Below are 18,431 nucleotides of genomic sequence, written 5' to 3'. Positions count from 1 at the left end.
TTAATTGGAAGTTGGCAAAAGAAACATTTTTTTCTTTGTTTCTTTTTAGTTTTAAGTAATGGAAGAATGTTACTCTTCTTTGTTAATACAGCTTTAGAAGCAGTTGTGGATTGTTAATTATACTTAACAAGCAAGTTAATTTTACTGTTTACTGTTTATAGTTATCAGGAAGTTATTGATATACTCATTTCAGTCTTGGGAAAAATGACTTTCTTCTCATTGAATATGAATATATAGTTACAATACCATAGGTAATTTGATCCAGTTAGTTTGTTAGAATATGTGTTAAAGTTTGATGAGCTGGTAATACTAATATGTATTCCATGGCTGATTTACATTTGAATTACATTTTAGGAAAATATATATATATATATATATATATATACTTTTTACAAACATTAACTCTTATTGGAGTTAAACTATGATTAGAGATACTTAGATTAAATAGACTGAAATGATATTTTTATATTTTACCTATCATGTTTTTATTTACTGTTTAAGTGTAAACAAATTAAAATGAGTATGCCCCAAACCAGTGTTAATTAATATAAACATTTTTTCATTATGCTAAATCTAGAATTACAGGAAGTAGTTTAGATAAAGCTAACAAATGTTTTACCCTTTTATTTGGAAGTAAGTTTGTGTTCAACTACAAAGTATATTAAAAATTCTTCTGTAAAAATGTGAGAAGGGACTTGGTAAAATATTGTTTTATGGAAATAAGCATATAATAAAGATCATAGGTTTTCTTTGTCAAAAGGAGACCCAATATCTTTACTCTTTCATCAGGACATTGTGACAAATGTTTCACCCAGAATCATTCGAGGGACCACCTCTGGCCCCATGTATGGCCCTGGACAAAGCTCCTTCCTGAATATTGAGCTCATCAGTGAGAAAACGGCAGCATATTGGTGTCAAAGTGTCACTGAACTAAAGGCTGACTTTCCAGACAATGTAAGTGTGATTTAACATCTAAAACAAGAGAATTGGCATAAGTTGGTGAATGTTTATTTAAACATCCAATTCATAGGCTTATAAATATTAATGTGTATAATATATTTTATTAAAGAATCTGCCAGTTGCTTTGCTGATGCATAGAAAGATAAAAAAGAAAGAAAAGCTCAAGAACTCATAAAAATCCGCACAATGTGAGGCTTTGTTATAAATGGATGCCATGTAGATAGAAGAAGTATCTACATAAGCAGAAGGAAGGGAAATAAAATACTCATTTTATTGAGTTGTTTTTCACTGTATGTGGCTACTATTTATGAAGGTGATGACCTTAGGAAGAATTGCAGACTATAAATCACTTTAAATATAAACCTGAGGCAAAAGCACAATATCTTCTTATGTAGTTTATTTATATTTTTTCAGTGGGAAATAATTTTAACATCTTTGCACTAAATGAGTCAACTGTCTTTTATAAAACCTTTTTTTTTTCCTTTTAAAGAACCATGCTCAAATATTGCAGTAAAATCAGGCTTGAATATAAATGATAGTATTTCCCCATCAATGGTCTGATTAGGGTAATCTTTAATACCATCCTTAATGTCATTCATTCATTCTGCCTCCCCTTCCCTTCTCCGTTCCTTTCTCTCTCCCCTCCTTCATTCTCCTTCTCTCCCTCTCTCTCTGTCTCTCTCTCTCTCATTCTTTCTTTCAACCAGCTAGTAGTAAATGGAGGTTGAGGAAAAGATTTTTCTACCTACATACATATGTTCTCCAAAGACAAAAAAGAATACTCAAGTAGTCTAGTGACAAATATTTTTAAATCTAATGAAATTGGTGGATATTTGCCTACAAACTGATAAATAGCCAAACCTTACAAAGGAATTTAGATAACACACTATTGCCTAGCCAATCAAGTTTCTTTTCTGTTTTAGATAGTTCTAATTGTTTAAAAATTCTCTCTTTACTTGAAATAAAATATAATCACATAGAAAAATATGATTTATCTTCTTCAAGACAACCTTTTAGATTTGAAAGGAACTATCAAGACCCAACCATCATCTATAGCTTCTGCTCATTATGAGTTTTTCACTTTCTGAGCTTGAAGTTTCAGTTATCTTTGTGTTCACATTATACAACTAATACCATATAACAATTATATTGAACTATTTGTTTTTTAAAGGACTCACACCTTTGGGGAAGTTTTTCTCAGAATAACAAGGACAAGAAAAATAGTCAACTATTAAAAGAAATATATTTTTTAGCTTGGTCTATGTTAAATTCATGCTAGGTACTAAACATGCAATATAATAATAATATAGTGTGAGCATTTACATAACACACACTTTATGGTAGACACTGTTCTAAAAGCTTTATATATTTTAAACTCATTTGACCTTTCAACAAACTTATAAGTATTATTATTTTCTCCATTACATAGATGAGAAAACTGAGGCACACAGAGGTTAAGTAACATGCCCAATGTTACACAGCTAATATATATTGAAGATTGTATGTGAACTTGATGTTTACTTTTATCATCTATGCTTCTGTGCAATAATAGTGTTCTCTAGTATACCTGCCTGTGTTGTCCTTAAATATTCAATATTATAATATGTTTTAATGCAACATAAGAACAGTATGCAATATAATTTCCCAAAATTGTTTCAATAGTATTCAGATAAGCCAATGTGTCTGAAAAAAATCTTTTTTTCTGGAAAATATCCACCAATGGCTTAAGTTCACATGATACTTTCTGCCCTCTCTTGGGCAGGAGTAAGGTGTTACAATAATGACCACCAAGAAACGACAGTAAGTGGAGAAGAAAACTGAAATGAAACCCTTGCTCTGTGATTCCACGGTTAAGTAGAAAGAAGAGACACATTTAAGTGTTCTTTTCAACTTCCCTAGCAATAATTTTCTTCACTTATAATGCTTTTTCTTCTCAGAAAAGAATGCATACGTTTCTTGTTTCTAATTCTTTCCCCGTTTAGATCATACTCATTATTCTTTTTCTGTATTCTTAGAACTAATTTCTAACATTTTTACTCCCCATATCAAAGATAACATTTTAAATACAATTAAAGTGGCATTCCCATTTGAACCCTTAGAAATAATGTGAATGCACCTAGATATTGCCATGCTGAGATTAGACAATCCCCCACTGTTTTGGAATTATTCTGATGGGTTTGCCCAATAAGCTGAATGAAAGAAGGTGACCCTTCATTTTCCAAGTTTAATTATCACTCTCACTGGAGTTTTTTCACATCATTCTCGAGTGCATGACTGCCACCTTTAGTGACAGGGATTGGGACAATTCAATCCACTGTTGAAGCTTCTAAACAAGGGCCAACTTTTCTGAAAAAGAAATTGTTCTGGGGGGCATATAGGTCAGCTGATATCAGTAGCTACTCTCTCTGTTTCCAGAGAACGTAGGTACCAGTTGACCATGAACCAGAGAGAGAGCTGATGAATTTCTTTACTATAAAGTCAGCAAGACCTCTGAAATATATTGTAAGGGCTCATCTCTTAACTATCACAGTTATTCTAATGCCTACACTCATGCTAGACTTGTGCTTGCCTTTCAAGGTTTCATTTTATTTATCTGTGAATTAAATTTGGCACATTGATCATTGTAGTGACAATTTATTACTAAGAGTTTTTTGTTCCTAAGCTGAGATTTTGCAATTCTTATTACGAAATGTACTGTATAATTAGGGCTAACAGAAATCAATTTTAAGTGAATACTCTCATTTTCACTGCAAAATCCTTATAAATCATGGATTTTAGGCTTGAGAAAATTTTTTTACCAAAAAATGCATGCTGCATTTGTCTGAATGCACTGAATTGGCAAACACAGACTGACATTTTCTATCATCTGTGGCAGCTAAAGTAAGAGTTGCCACAGGAAAAAGGTAGAACTTCAGCAGTGAAATCAACTGATGAAGACAGAAAAGGAAATGACGGCTTTGTTAGAGAAATTAATGAAGGAAGAACAATTGATATGTAAATATACATCTATTACAATATACCTAATTTCTGCGAAAACCCTTTCTCAATTACTGAGAGATCAGCTTTGTGCACATTAAGATCAATATTTTGATCTTCATCAGCATTCTTAAAGGTGCTTTACTGGCCAATAGCCTGTAAATACAGAGTTCTTAACCTTTTGTATGTACCATGGACTCCTTAGGCACTTGTGAAGTTTAGGAGCCTCTTTCTAGAGTAATGTTTTTGAATCCATAAAACAAAATTCATAAAGTTACAAAGGATTCCCATTATATTAAAATAAAATTCTCAAAATATTTTTAAAATATATGTGATATAGTAATATATGTTGATCTTTATTAAGGCACTAGATAATATAATCTAGTTGTGGGTCTAATAACTATTGTGATTTTGATGTAGCAGTGATCCTAAGTACTTGAGATTTCTGCAGCAACTCTACTATGCTTTTCTGTGATTTCTATTGGTCAACCTTATAGGTATCAATAATGCTACTAAGGTTGGTTTATTGCATTCATGATAAAAAATGCTAAATTTCAGTAGGAGGTTAGTAAAAATAAAGGTCTAAATGTTTCTCAACCCCAGATCATGGATTTCTGCATTATATCAAGGGCAAACAGACCCTTCTTAGGTTAAGAACCTATGTTCAGTAGCTCTCAATTCTGGTTGCACATTAGAATCCTCTGAGAGACTTTAAAAAATGGTGTTTATGGGTAGGGCTTATCATTTTCAATCATCTGCTGTGAGTACAATAAATATATATTTATATGTGTGTATGTATGTAAGTATATGGGTGTATATGTAAATGTGTATGTGTATGTACATTTTATATAAAGTTCATCAATTAATTCTACTGTATACACAACCAGCATTATTTATGGATCTTGACACGCATCATTAAGTATTTATAAAACTCATATATCAGAACGGTTTACTAAGAACATTTTGTATGTTCCAGGCACTGTGCTCTAAGGGCTTTATGTATCTGTGAAGCAGAGATTTTTCCCATTTTGCAAATGAGGAAACTGACATTTAGAGACATTGCATTAACTGTCCTGGATCATACAACTAGTAAGTGAAGGCATTAGGACTGGAATCTTTTCATTACACCATGAAGAGGTATTCTATTTGGCCCTAAGTAACCTGAGAAATTAAGAATGTATGTTATTCCAATCCTTCCTTACCCACCTACTCAAATGGATACTCTCAAATGCAGACTTTCACAAAAGAAAACAAATGCTGATTATTTGACAAAATAAAGAAGTTCTATTATCAGCCAATCATTATTTTGTTCTTAGTCCCTGCTCAGGATATTTTATACCCCAGCTCTTATTACTTTTCAGGGATGGATGCAGCTGTCCATGTAGGAAACAGTGTCAGTGAGATTCAATTTGGACTTGCGTTTGAGCTGTGACATGGCCTCATCTTAAATTCTGTATTCAAAAATGGGGAAGTCAAGAGATTGAGTCAGATCTAGGTATCTAGGCATCCCAAAAGTGAAGAGGATATTCATTGCTTATTCAGTGGATGTTCATTATCCCATAGCCCCTGTACAATCTTCTTACAGTCTCCATGAAGGCTGCCTTAGCAAAAGTGGGCTTCCTCTTCTTTGAAATATTTATAATTAGTTCCACCCCTTAGAAATAGGTGGATTTTTGTTATTCATGCAATTTGTTTAGAAAAATAAAATTTAGTAACAGATGAAACCATAATATATCTGTTGTCAGGCCAGCAATGATCAGTATAAGATAGCTACTTTTGTTCCTTATTATAGAACTTATAAAGTACAAATATCACCTTAGTTTTTCTCTCCTCAAATCCCAAAGAGGATGCTCACAAACAGAAATGTGAGAATCCCTGTACTGAAGAGACTCCTCCTTTGCTCCCTCTGGAATTTTTTGAGCTTGTCAAGTCCCCGTTTCTATTGATTTCTACACATTCCCATGCGGATGTATTTTGAATAAATTAGGAAACTGCTGTAGCAGCTATTGAAGGGAAAGCTAGTATGTCTCCAGGAAACAGTTCCCTTTTTTTACACTAGGGCTTAAGTAGTGATTTTCTAATATTGCTCATGCATTCTGGAGACCGTAGATACTTACTTCCCATCCTCTCTTCTTTGCCAAAATCCAGGATAAATCTTAGCTCCGATCATCTAGTGATATTACTTTGTTGACTTATTAAAAGATCCATCTAGTTTACAAAAAAACAAAATACATCATAATTGTAATGGAAATTTAAAATGTAAGGATGGGTAGGAATAAAACAGTGCATACCCACCTATTCTCACGAATCTCTGTTTTTTCTTTCCGAGACTTGGTATAGACTAGGAGCTAAAGACAGAGGGCTTAGTGTCAGAACAGATTTGAATCTCAGCATCTCCCCCGACTTGCTATTTATTGACACACTCAGCCTCAACTTCTCATTTGTGTGACAATAGTACCTACCCTCAGAGGTTGTTGTAAAGATTAAGTGAAATATTGTGTATAATTTTTTGACACACTACAGTTACTCACTACCATAAATTATATTGCATAAAATACCTTTATGCCTCTGGTTTTTATCGCTACTTTAAATAAAATTTTTTCATATGTTCTATAAAGGAGATTTGACAAGTCAAAGGTAAAATCATGTTTATAGCTTGTGAAGTATATGGCACAGTTGATTTTCAAAAACTCTGTGAACTAGTGATTTATATAAAAGACATTATTTCAGAAATAGTTAGCAGCTAAAAAAATTAAAGACTAATTCACTAAATATACTTTTTAGTGATTCTTCTGAATTTGAGTTCATTATATGTCATATACCATGTAAGGTCTTTGGACTTCTTGTCTAATATTTTATTCATTGTACTTCCCTGCTTCAATACCATTCATTCATTTATTTGACTTCATATCTTCCCATTAAAACAACACCTAAGTAATAAAAGCTTTTTATTTTTCTTAGCATAGAAGGAAAGAAAAAATGAAAATGTATTTAATTTCACAAAACAAGGGTAGCAAAAATAAATCATAATGCATACTATAAGTCATAGTTCTGTGAGTGGTTTATGGCACCATGTAGCCAAGTATTTTCTTGAGATAGGATATTTCTAGTTCTTTAAAAGAAAACTTAGTTCCAGCCTAAATGGAAATGGGGACCGGATTGAGCTTCTCATCTGAAACAATAACAACAAAAAACTTATGAAATATATGAAACTACAGTTTTTAAGACCTTAAATATCAGGCAATAAAGAACAATGGTCATTGACAGATGGAAAACAAAGGAGATGAGCTGATACTGCCCCAGGCTCTGAGTTGAAGAAACAGAACTAAGAGTCCAGTGAGACAAGGTATTTACAAGATAGAGTACCCAAAAGCAGAAGGCTGCATGCAGAGAGAGCTCCAGAGATCTGCAGGGGATCCCTCTTGAGTATGTAGCAGTGCTTGGTTCCTACATAGATCTGGGAATAGTGACTATTTCCTCTAGCCAGATTCTAAAACCCCATGATCACAAACACTGGGTAGGGTACAAATAAAAGTTTGAATTAAGTATTAGGAATAATTACCCCTAGGCTTAGCACTGCTTTGGTCATGCCCAGAAAACTTTAAAGGCAAGAACTGAAAGTATCAGCATGTTTCCAAGGAACTTAACTACAACCCAGAACAAAGCTCAAGAATATTTATAATAATACAAAAATACCTATTACCAAACAAGGTAAAATTCACAATATCTGGCATTCAATCAAAAATTACCTAGCATGTAAAGACACAGAAAAATATAACCCATAATAGGAGGAAAATCAATCCATTAAAACTACCCCCCCAAAAAAAAATCCTAGAACTGACAAGATATTAGAATTAGCAGACAAATACATTAAAACCGTTATGATAATTATGCTCCATGTATTCAAAAAGGTAAGACATGAAAGATAAATAAAATATCTAAATAAAACTGGCAGAAATGAAAACTACAATGAATGAAATGAAAAATGCACTGGAAGCTATGAACAGCATATTGGGCATTGCTGAAGAAATCATTAGTAAACGTAAAAACATAGCAATAGGCTGGACGAGGTGGTTCATGCCTGTAATGCTAGTACTCTGGGAGGCTGAGGCAGGAGGATCGCTTGAGCCCAGGAGTTTGAGTTTGCTGTGAGCTAGGCTGATGCCACAGCACTCACTCTAGCCCGGGTAATAGAGTGAGACTCTGTCTCAAAAAAAAAAAAAAAAAAGACATAGAAATAAAAACTATCCAAAATGAAACAGGGAGAGAGAGAGAGTGAGAGAGAGAGAGAGAGAAAGAGAAAGAGAAGTAAACATACCATCAGTGAGCTGAGGACAACTGCAAGTGGCCTAACATATTTAATAGGAGTTCCCAAAGGAGGTTGGGGAGATACAGAAAAAATATTTGAAGAAATAACAGACTGGGCACAGTGGCTTATGCCTGTAAACATAGCACTTTCAGAGGCCAAAACATGAGGATCACTTGAGGCCAGGAGTTCGAAAACAGCCTGTGCAATACAGCGAGACTATATCTTATTTTTTTTTTTTTTGATAGAAAGGCAACTTTAATAGAAATACTTGTACCTTTATACTTTTACACAGTTGAACAACATAAAGCAATAGCATCATCTTTCCAATATTTCCTGTAGAATAAATCAACGAGGTAATAGCTGATAACCCCATACCTCTATAGCTTTGATGAACAGTAATAATATTGTAAAGGGACTATATGAAACAACCCTAGTCCAAACCTAGATTCCAAATCAGAACTTGTTACAAATTATGAGACTGTATCTTTACAAAAAATGCAAAACTATCTGGCATGGTGGTGCACACTTGTAGTTCTAGTTACTTGGGAGGCTGAGGCAGGAGGATCCTTTGAGCCCAGGAGTTCTAGGCTGAGTTATGATGACACCATGGCATTCTAGCCTTGGTGACAAAAAGAGACCCTGTCTCAAAAAAGGAAAAAAAAAAAAAAGAAAGAAAGAAAGAAAGAAAGAAAAAAATAGCCAATACTTTTTTTCTAGTTTTTCTTAAAACTACAAACCTTTTCCCCCACCTACCCCACCAAAAAACTCCAAGAAATTTAACAAACTCCAACCATAAGAAACATGAAGAAAACTATAGTAAGGTAGTACAGAATTAGCAAATTAATTAAACCAGTGATAAAGAGACTATCATAAAAGCAGTCAGAGAAAAAGGGACATGTTCCATATAGAGAAACAAATCTAAGTTACTACTGTGATTTGTTGTCAGAAACAATGCAAGCTACCAGACAGTGGAGCAACATCTTTAAAGTACTGAAAGAAAAAAAAAAAAAGGACAACTGTTAACCTAGATATCAAAATCCAACAACATATATTTTAATATTATAGGTGAAAGAAATAATTTTTCAAACAAAATAAAAGGAGACCTACACTACAGAAAATGTTAACATGTTTCACACATAAAGAAGATGATGTTGGGTCAAAATATGGATCTATACAAAGAATGTAGGGCACCAGAATTTGTAATTACATGGATGGATATATTTTTCTTATTATTTAAGAACATATATTTAGCAATATATATTGTTGTTTAAACAAAAATACAAGATAGTGTGGGAGTTATAACATATGTAAGGTAAAATGTATGACAACAATAATGCAAAAGTTGTAAGGGAAGAAATGAAAGTATACTACTGTAGACCTCTAACACCTTATGTGTTTTATATTACTTGAAGGCAGACTGTGATAACTTAAAGCTGCTCTAAGAGTATCTTAAAGGTACTATACAGTCTAAAACAACCATTAAAATAATGCAACAAGCAGTTATAGCTAAAAAGCCAATGACAGATATAAAATGGAATCATAGGATGTACTCAATCCAAAAGAATGGGGAAGGCCGGGCGCGGTGGCTCACGCCTGTAATCCTAGCACTCTGGGAGGCTGAGGCGAGTGGATCGCTCAAGGTCAGGAGTTCAAGACCAGCCTGAGCAAGAGTGAGACCCCGTCTCTACTAAAAATAGAAAGAAATTATCTGGCCAACTAAAATATATATAGAAAAAATTAGCCAGGCACGGTGGCGCCTGCCTGTAGTCCCAGCTACTCGGGAGGCTGAGGCAGTAGGATCGCTTGAGCTCAGGAGTTTGAGGTTGCTGTGAGCTAGGCTGACGCCACGGCACTCACTCTAGCCCGGGCAACAAAGCGAGATTCTGTCTAAAACAAAACAAAAAAAAAACCAAAAGAACAGGGAAAAAGAGGAAAAACATAAAAGGAAGAGATGAGACACATATTATAGAAACCATGTAGTAAGGTGATAAAGTTAAACATAGCCATTCAACAATTCATTGGGACAAAAAAAGATCATTTTATGATAAAGGGTCAGTTGTTCCAGAGGTGATGACAATCCTAAATGTTTATGCACTTAATAGTAGAGCTTCAAGATACATGAAGCAAAACTGGAAAGAACTTAAGGAGCAATGGAGGAACCCACAATTATAGTTGGAGATTTCCATAGCTTCCTGTCAATAATTAATAAAACAACAGAGTGAGGCTATCAAAGATTTGAAAAAACAGTATTAATCAACTTTTCTAATTGGCATTTATAGAACATGCCATTCAATGGCAACAGAATACACATCTTTTCAAATACATAGAGACCATTTAGTAAGATAAGCCATAACCTGGGCCATAAAGGAAGTCTCAATAATTTTAAAACAATTCAGATCATACAAAGAATACACTTTGACCACAACAGAATTAAATTAGTAATCAACAACAGGAATACATTTGGAAAATATCCAAGTATGTAAAAAATATACTTCTAAAAGCCCTTGGATCAAAGAAATAATAGGAAAAATTAGAAAATATTGCGAACTGAGTGAAAATTAATTTATAGCACCAAATGCATGCATCAGAATGAAGAAAAGTTTCAAATTAATGACCTCAAATTCTACCTTTAAAAACTAAAAAAAAGCAAATTAAACCCAAAGTAAATAAAATAAATGATATAATAAAGTTCAGTAGGGAAAAATCAGTGAAATAGCAAACAGAAAAGTGATAGAGAAAAATAAATAATGGTAAACTGGTTTCTTGAGAAAACCAGTAAAATTAAGAAAACTTTAGCCAGATTTATCAGAGAAAAAAATGAAAAGAAACACAAATTATCAATATACAGAATGAGAGAGATAACACTACTGCAAATTCAACAGCTAGTACAAGGAAAATAACATAATATTATGAACAACTTTATATAAATGAATTTGTTAACTTAGATGAACCAGACAAATTTCTTGAAGTTGGACACAAACTATAAAAGCTTACTCATGAAGCAATAGGTAACATTAAAGAAACTGAATTTCAGTTCAAAGTGTTTTATGAAGAAAACTTCTGGCCCAGATGGCTTCATGACTGGATTTCACAAACCATTTAGGAAAGAATAATGTCAGTCCTATATATACTCTTCCAGAAAGTAAAACAGAGAAAATACTTCCCAACAAATGCTATGGGGCCAAAGCACTCTTACCACAACTAGACAAAGACAGTACAAAAGAAGAAAGCGTTGGCCCTCGTGAGCATGGATGCAAAAGTTCTGAACAAATTTTAACAAATCTAATTCAATATAATCTAAAATCAATAACAATATATTAAAAAAGATAATCCAGCATGACCAAGTGAGGTATATCCTGGGAATTCCAGATAGGCTTACCATTTGAAAATAATGTAATTTATATAAAATATAAGCTAAATAATTATAATCACAAAAACTATATGATCATCTCAATAAACCTAATAGAAAAATAAACATTTGAAGAAATAAAAAAAATCTGTTTCTAATTTAAAAAGGAAAAAATTGCAGCAAACAGAGGGGAAATTCCTCAACTTGATGAAGGGCATCCACAAAAAAAGTCTGCAAGTAATATCATACTTAATAATGAAAGACTGAATGTTTTCTCCTAAGTGAAATAAGATAAGAATACCTGCTTTCACCAATTTCTCTTCCACATTGTGCCACACGTTTTGTCCTATTCAATGAAAAGAAAAAGAAATAAAAGACATCCAGATTGCAAAGGAGGGAGTAAAACTTTCTTTACTCATAGGTGACATGACTGTCTATGTAAATAATCTTATTGAATGTATCAAAAAAATTGACTTACAGAAACAAGCAATTAGCTCACAGGTTGTTGTTTTCAGATTTTATTTTCAAAAATGTTACATTTAAATACTGTTTATCTTCATTATTGGAATTTTTGCCACCCCCTTAATTTTTGTACCTCAAATAAATACCTAACTCACCTCATCCCTGAATTGGCCCTGCCAAAATAATACGTTAAGTGACTTTAGCAAAGTTGCAGGATATAACAATAACATAAAAATTAATTGAATTTTTATATGCAGGCAATAAACAATTGGAAGTTGAAATAAATATACCATTTACAATAGCAGCAAAACATCAAGTACCTAAAGATAAATCTGACAAAAGATGTGAAAGACAGGAACACTGAAAATACAATGCATTGCTAAGAGAAATTAAATACGACCTCAATAAATGTAGGGATATACTGTGTTCATAGATCAGAGGAATCATTATTGCTAAGATGCCATGTCTCCCCATATTTACCTATGAGTAAAGTGAAATATCAATCAGTGTTATTAATAGCAAACTTTTTTTGTAGAATTTAACAATCTGATTCTTTAAATCACATGGAAGTACAAAAAAAACTTACAAAACAACTCATAAAGAACAAAGGTGGAAGTCTAAAATTTTCTGATTTCAAGACAATTTAAAATTACAGTAATCAGGTAGTGTAGTAGTGGCATAAAGATAGACAACTAGATTAATGCAGCAGAAGTCCTGCAAACAACCCACACATTAGTTGTATGAACAGCTGATTTTTGACAAAGGTGCAAAAAGGCAATTCAGTGGACAAAATATAGTCTTTTCAACAAATGATGCTAGAAATATCGTATGTTTATATACAACAAAAAGTAAACCTTGATTCATATCTCACACAATATATGAAAGTTAATTTAAAATATTCATAGAACTAAGTGAAAAACCTAAAACTGTAAATATTCTTGAAGAAAACATAGGAGGAAATCCCTGTGACCTTAATGGCAACGATTTCCTACATTCATACCAAAAATTCCCATCTTTGAAGGAAAAAAACTGGTAAGTGTGTTTTCATCCTAGTTAAAAACATTTGCTCTTCAAACTCATTATTAAGAATAATGAAAATACGAACCACACTCAGAGAGTAAATGTTGGTAAATCATATAGCTGATAAAGGACTTATATCCAAAATATCTGAAATAAGGAACTTTCAAAACCCAGTGATAAGAAAGTAAATAGCATTCCCCACCCTAAGCAAAAGATTTGAATACTTAAAAACCAAAGAAGATTATGATTGGTAAATACACACATGAAAGTGTTTTCAACTTCATTAGCTATTAGAGAAATGCATATTAAAACCACAATGATATACCACTATATACCTTTTTTAGCATACCAAAAGTTTGAAAGGCTGATTATACTGAACATTAGCAAGAATATGGAGCTACAGGCACTCTCATACAGTGTTAGTGCTAAAACTACTTTTGAAATTAGTTTGGCTGTTTCTCAGAAGTTAAATGTATGCCTACCATATGACTCAGATATTCTACTTTTAGATATTTACCCAAGAGAAAACAAGATATGTATCCATACAAACACTTGTACTTATGTTCACAGAATCTTTTTTTTTCTTTTTTTTTTCTTATTTCAGTATATTGTGGGGGTACAAAAGTTTAGGTTACGTATATTGCCCTTGCCACCCCCTCCCCCCAGTCAGAGCTTCAAATGTGTCCATCCCCTAGACAGTGCTCATCACACTCGTTATGTATGTATACACCCATCCTCTCCCCCACCCACATCTGCCCAACACCAGATCAATGTTATTCCTAAATGTGCTCTTAGGTGATAATCAGTGAAACCAATTTGATGGTGAGTACATGTGCTTATTTTTCCATTCTTGGGATACTTCACTTAGTAGAATGGGTTCCAACTCTTTCCAGGAAAATACAAGAGGTGCTATATCACCATTGTTTCTTATAGCTGAGTAGTACTCCATGGTATACATATACCACATTTGAGATATCACTTAACTTCAGTGAGAATGGCCTTTATCAAAAAGTCCCATAGCAAGAAATGTTGGCATGGATGCAGAGAGACAGGAACACTCATACACTGCTGGTGGGACTGCAAACTAGTGCAACCCCTGTGGAAAGCAATATGGAGATACCTTAAACAGATACAAGTAGACCTACCACAGAAACTTTATTTGTAATAATAAATACTGGGATCAACTTAAATTTTCATCAACAGTTGAATGGTTAAACAAACTGTGCTGTATACATATAATGAAATACTACCCAGCAATAAAAAGAATGAACTATTATACATACAACAAAATTGACCAAGCTCAAAATAATTATGCTGAGTGAAAGAAGACAGACCACAAAAAAAAAAAACCAAAAACCAAAGAACAAAAAACCCAAGAGTACATGTGTTATGATGTTATGATGCCATTATAATACTCTAGAAAATGTGAACTAATCTATAGTGACAAAGTAGATTAACGGTTGCCTCATGAGTGGGAGGGAGGGGTTATAAAAAAGTCACATGAAAACTTTTCAGCAAAATAGATGTCTTTATATCTTCATTGTGATGATGGTCTCAAAGTATATCAAATATCAAAATTATACACTTTAAATATGTGCAATTTATTATATTATAATATATTTCATATAGCAATTCATGCTGCTATGTTGAATGATGAAAACCTTGCTACCCAGCTCTTCAATCCCTGCCCCACTCTCCAGGCCACCAGTCAGTTATTACCCTCTAGCATTTTGATCATTCTCACTTTGATACTGAGTCATGGGAATTAACATGAAGTTAAAAATGACCTTATACTGTATTAAGAAATGAAAGAAATGTTGGTTGGATTTTTAAGCTTTGGCTTTGTGAGAGATTAAATTCTTGGTGGTTCATGTCATTCAGTAAAAGAAAAACCTTGAGAAAATCCATCAAACCTTTTAAAAGAGTCATTATACAAGTATTAACTGACTACAAAATACTCTTTCTCAAATTCCTCCTCATTTTGTAATTTATCAAGCTGACTTTTAGGTTAAGAATATTGTCTCTCCTAATTGGAAGTATAGCATCTAACAAACAGATTGAACCATATGAAAGACAACCTAGAGATAGCAATGATGCATTGAATTTAGACTCTTTCTTGGTTTAAACTCGATTATGAGCAAGGCACTGGAAACAATTTATAAACTGTAGGTTTGCCACATACTGAGCCTATGTCAAAAAATGAAAATAAGTCCATACTCAAACAGCTGAGGAGGTTTGTTTAGTTGGCTCACTTACTTAATATTAATTTGGTGATATTTCATACCAATCAGTGTTGAGAACTCAACTCTAATGTGTTTTTCTCTTAAAGGGTTGGGGAAACCAGGAAAGAGAAAGGATAATGTGAAACCTGTAACAATTATTTTGTTCCTACTTTTCCCAAGTCCCTAAAATTATCTTTTTTTAATTGAAGAGTTCATTCAATCTGTTAATTTTAAATCAATCTTAGAAAAATGCACCACTGTTTTATGAGAAGTTTAAAATGTAGGAGGCAATATAGAGGCTGTTATTTATCATAATAACCTGCAATTATATGTGTTGCATTAACTATATTACAAACTACTTATCTCATTTTACCTTTTTTTTTTTTTTTTTGGTTTGTTGATAACAACAACCTTCCCCCTCCACACACACCATACCAGCCTCCTTTTTTGCCAATAGGTATTTTATTATTTTACATTGTACCCTACAGGGAATACTCTTCAGAGGTTTATGTTTCACAAATAACTAATTTCACAGTACCCCTTAGGTCTTCTAAGACATTTATTTGAAAGCATGGTCTTTGTTCTTTAAGATAGTTTTTCAAAATAAATACTTAACATGTAACTGTTTGTACCCCCATAATATCCTGAAATAAATTAAAAAAAAAAAATATATATATATATATAAAGCTTCTATACTATATTTTAAGAACTGCTTTCCTTATTATTTATGGTTAGATAGTTGATTTTAGTAGAATTTAAGGCTATCTGTGTGACCCACAAATATTTAATATCCAATTAATTGTAAACCATCTAAAACTGGTCAAAGGAGACATTGGATTACTTGTTTAATCACCAGGCAAACCAAACATTCTTAAAATATGACAAATGAAGTATACTTTAGCAGAACTGTTAAACATGCATAATGAACCTCTAACTTACTGAAAATTGTATTCTGTGGGATATGTCTTCATTTTAAGAAACAAAAGTTATGAAAATACATATTAGAATGAGGACCATTTTGGTAAGAATATATACTAATACTGACAACTGGTAGTTAGCCATTTTAATAACAGATAGAGAAAAATCAGTGAATGAAATTCATCTGTAAAGATACAAGCATACTTTTGCCAATCTCCTCAACCTCTTTACCAATGTGCATTTCATAACCATGTTAAAGAGCAAACGGAAAATTTTTAAAAAGGAGAAAGGAAGAAAAAGCAAAAACAGATACTATTTTACAATGAACCCTCTCTCAAAGCAAGCCCTGATTCTTAAGGAAATTGGAATAAACAAGAATTGACAGAGGAGTTTTACAAATTGAAAATATAATAATTTCTTGATTTTGTATACCCACTTACAGTATACAAATTCGCATGTCTCTGAGCTGATCTCATAGTAACCTCACAAAAAAGGTATGAAAGTCATCCTCACTTAATAAGAATCTGATATCCTTCATGAGGTAAGTAATTTCCTAAAGATAATTCTCAAACTGTAAATGGTAGGATTTCAAATTGATAACAGAACATTTGACTACACAGCCCCACTCTTCTACTAAGAAGGTGTACATCCTCCAAAAACAAAAAAGTGTGCACATATACACACTTGCAATAGAAAAATGATTATTTCGTAAAGCCAAGCATCAGAGTATTTAGGATTGTCCAAGTATGAGTCACTTTTTCTTCTCACCTGGATTTTCTTTTCCTCCTGGAGGTGCTAATGAGCAGAGAAATGGGAAAGGTAATCAGCCAGAGGGAAGACAAGAATCAAAGAAAGACCTAGATAATTCACAAACTGGAAAATGAGCTCCTAACTAATCAAGACAGGATTGTAAATAGGATAGAAAGAATTTATGCAGCCCTGGTATTAGCCTGAATAGCATTTGTACCCAATCCAAGGAAAGTATTTGTGAATTTCACAGTTGGTTATTTTTTTCTCCCTTTGAGATTTTTTTCCTGAACTCATTACCCATTGTGTACATGAAGCAAAGAAATAACTTATCATTAAAGTCATTTTTGAGGTGGATATTTCACTTTGCATGTTGTTAAAATGCCTAGAGCATTAATAAGGAATGAGTTAACTTTATTAATATAGCTTCTTTGGGGAGTTTCTGATCTATATACTGATCACCCAAAAGGAAATTTTCTGTAATATTTTATTCATGCAAAATTTAGGGAAGTAACTAGATTGACTAATCTCTCCATAATAAATAATTTAATTTAACTTTGTGCTGCTTTTTGCATTTTAATTTTTTCATAATGTGTCCTTTAAAACTGCCAGTATTAAAATGATCAGTGACTGTTTTGCGCTTGATTTGGTTTAACTTGTAAATTTAGTTATGGCTCTTGGTTACAAAGTGTAGGGAGGGTGTCTTAATATAGGAAATGAGCACAATTACAAGCTGGAAAAAGCTATGTGTACAGTAAGTTTTTAAATGAATTACTGGAAACAGCATAGAAATCAACATGACCAGTGACATATGGCACCATCTAACAATAATTATTATTGTTACCCAAACTATATAATTATACTCAATACATTTCATAATTTTTATACATACTGTTCAACTACAGGGTTTTATGGCATGTTTTATGACTCAGAGTTGTTGCCTCTTCCCTGGCTTAAAATTTTCCAAGGCTCTCCCAACTGAAACTCAAACCATAACCAGGATAGATACCATATGGTTAGATCATGACTTTGAAATTCAAGCAAGTCTTCTGCTTCTGATTAGGATATAGAAAATCAAAAGAGATTACTACTCCCACCCTAACAACCAGAACAAATCAGATAAGCTGCACAATCAGGTTTTTAAAAAACCTATCTGGGATCTGAGAATGCTAATAAATCTTAAATGAACTAAATTCCAGAAAGTGACAAGGAGAGTGACTGCTTTGCTTCCTGGAGGAATGGTGAAAGGAGAAGGAAATCACCATAGAAAAAGAACTTTTAATGGATGTGTTTGCAGTGGTGAGATGTATGAGAACTCCAAGGAGCCCAGGCACAGACCATCTGTGCATGCATCAACCAACTTTTTCGTATGGGAATTCACTGAATTGCCCACCAAAAGTGGAGCCAAGGCAGCTCAGCTGAGAAATTCTCCCTAAGGCAAGCAGGACCTCCTCAGTTAAAAGGAGGA

The 18,431-nt window shown here is 33.1% G+C and overlaps 1 protein-coding gene across 1 annotated transcript in view; it reads left to right on the top strand.

The window, feature by feature from the left end:
• The window catches only part of DPYD (dihydropyrimidine dehydrogenase), a 799,420-nt gene that overhangs the window by 465,392 nt on the left and 315,597 nt on the right, over window positions 1-18,431 (top strand). The window contains exon 14 of the mRNA XM_069478264.1: window positions 790-954. Coding sequence (XP_069334365.1) covers window positions 790-954 — 165 coding nt within the window. The remainder of the gene's footprint in view (window positions 1-789; window positions 955-18,431) is intronic.

Source organism: Eulemur rufifrons, chromosome 8 (genome assembly GCF_041146395.1).
Source record: "Eulemur rufifrons isolate Redbay chromosome 8, OSU_ERuf_1, whole genome shotgun sequence".
Lineage (NCBI taxonomy): Eukaryota > Metazoa > Chordata > Mammalia > Primates > Lemuridae > Eulemur > Eulemur rufifrons.
This window is presented reverse-complemented; position numbering and strand designations above follow the sequence as displayed.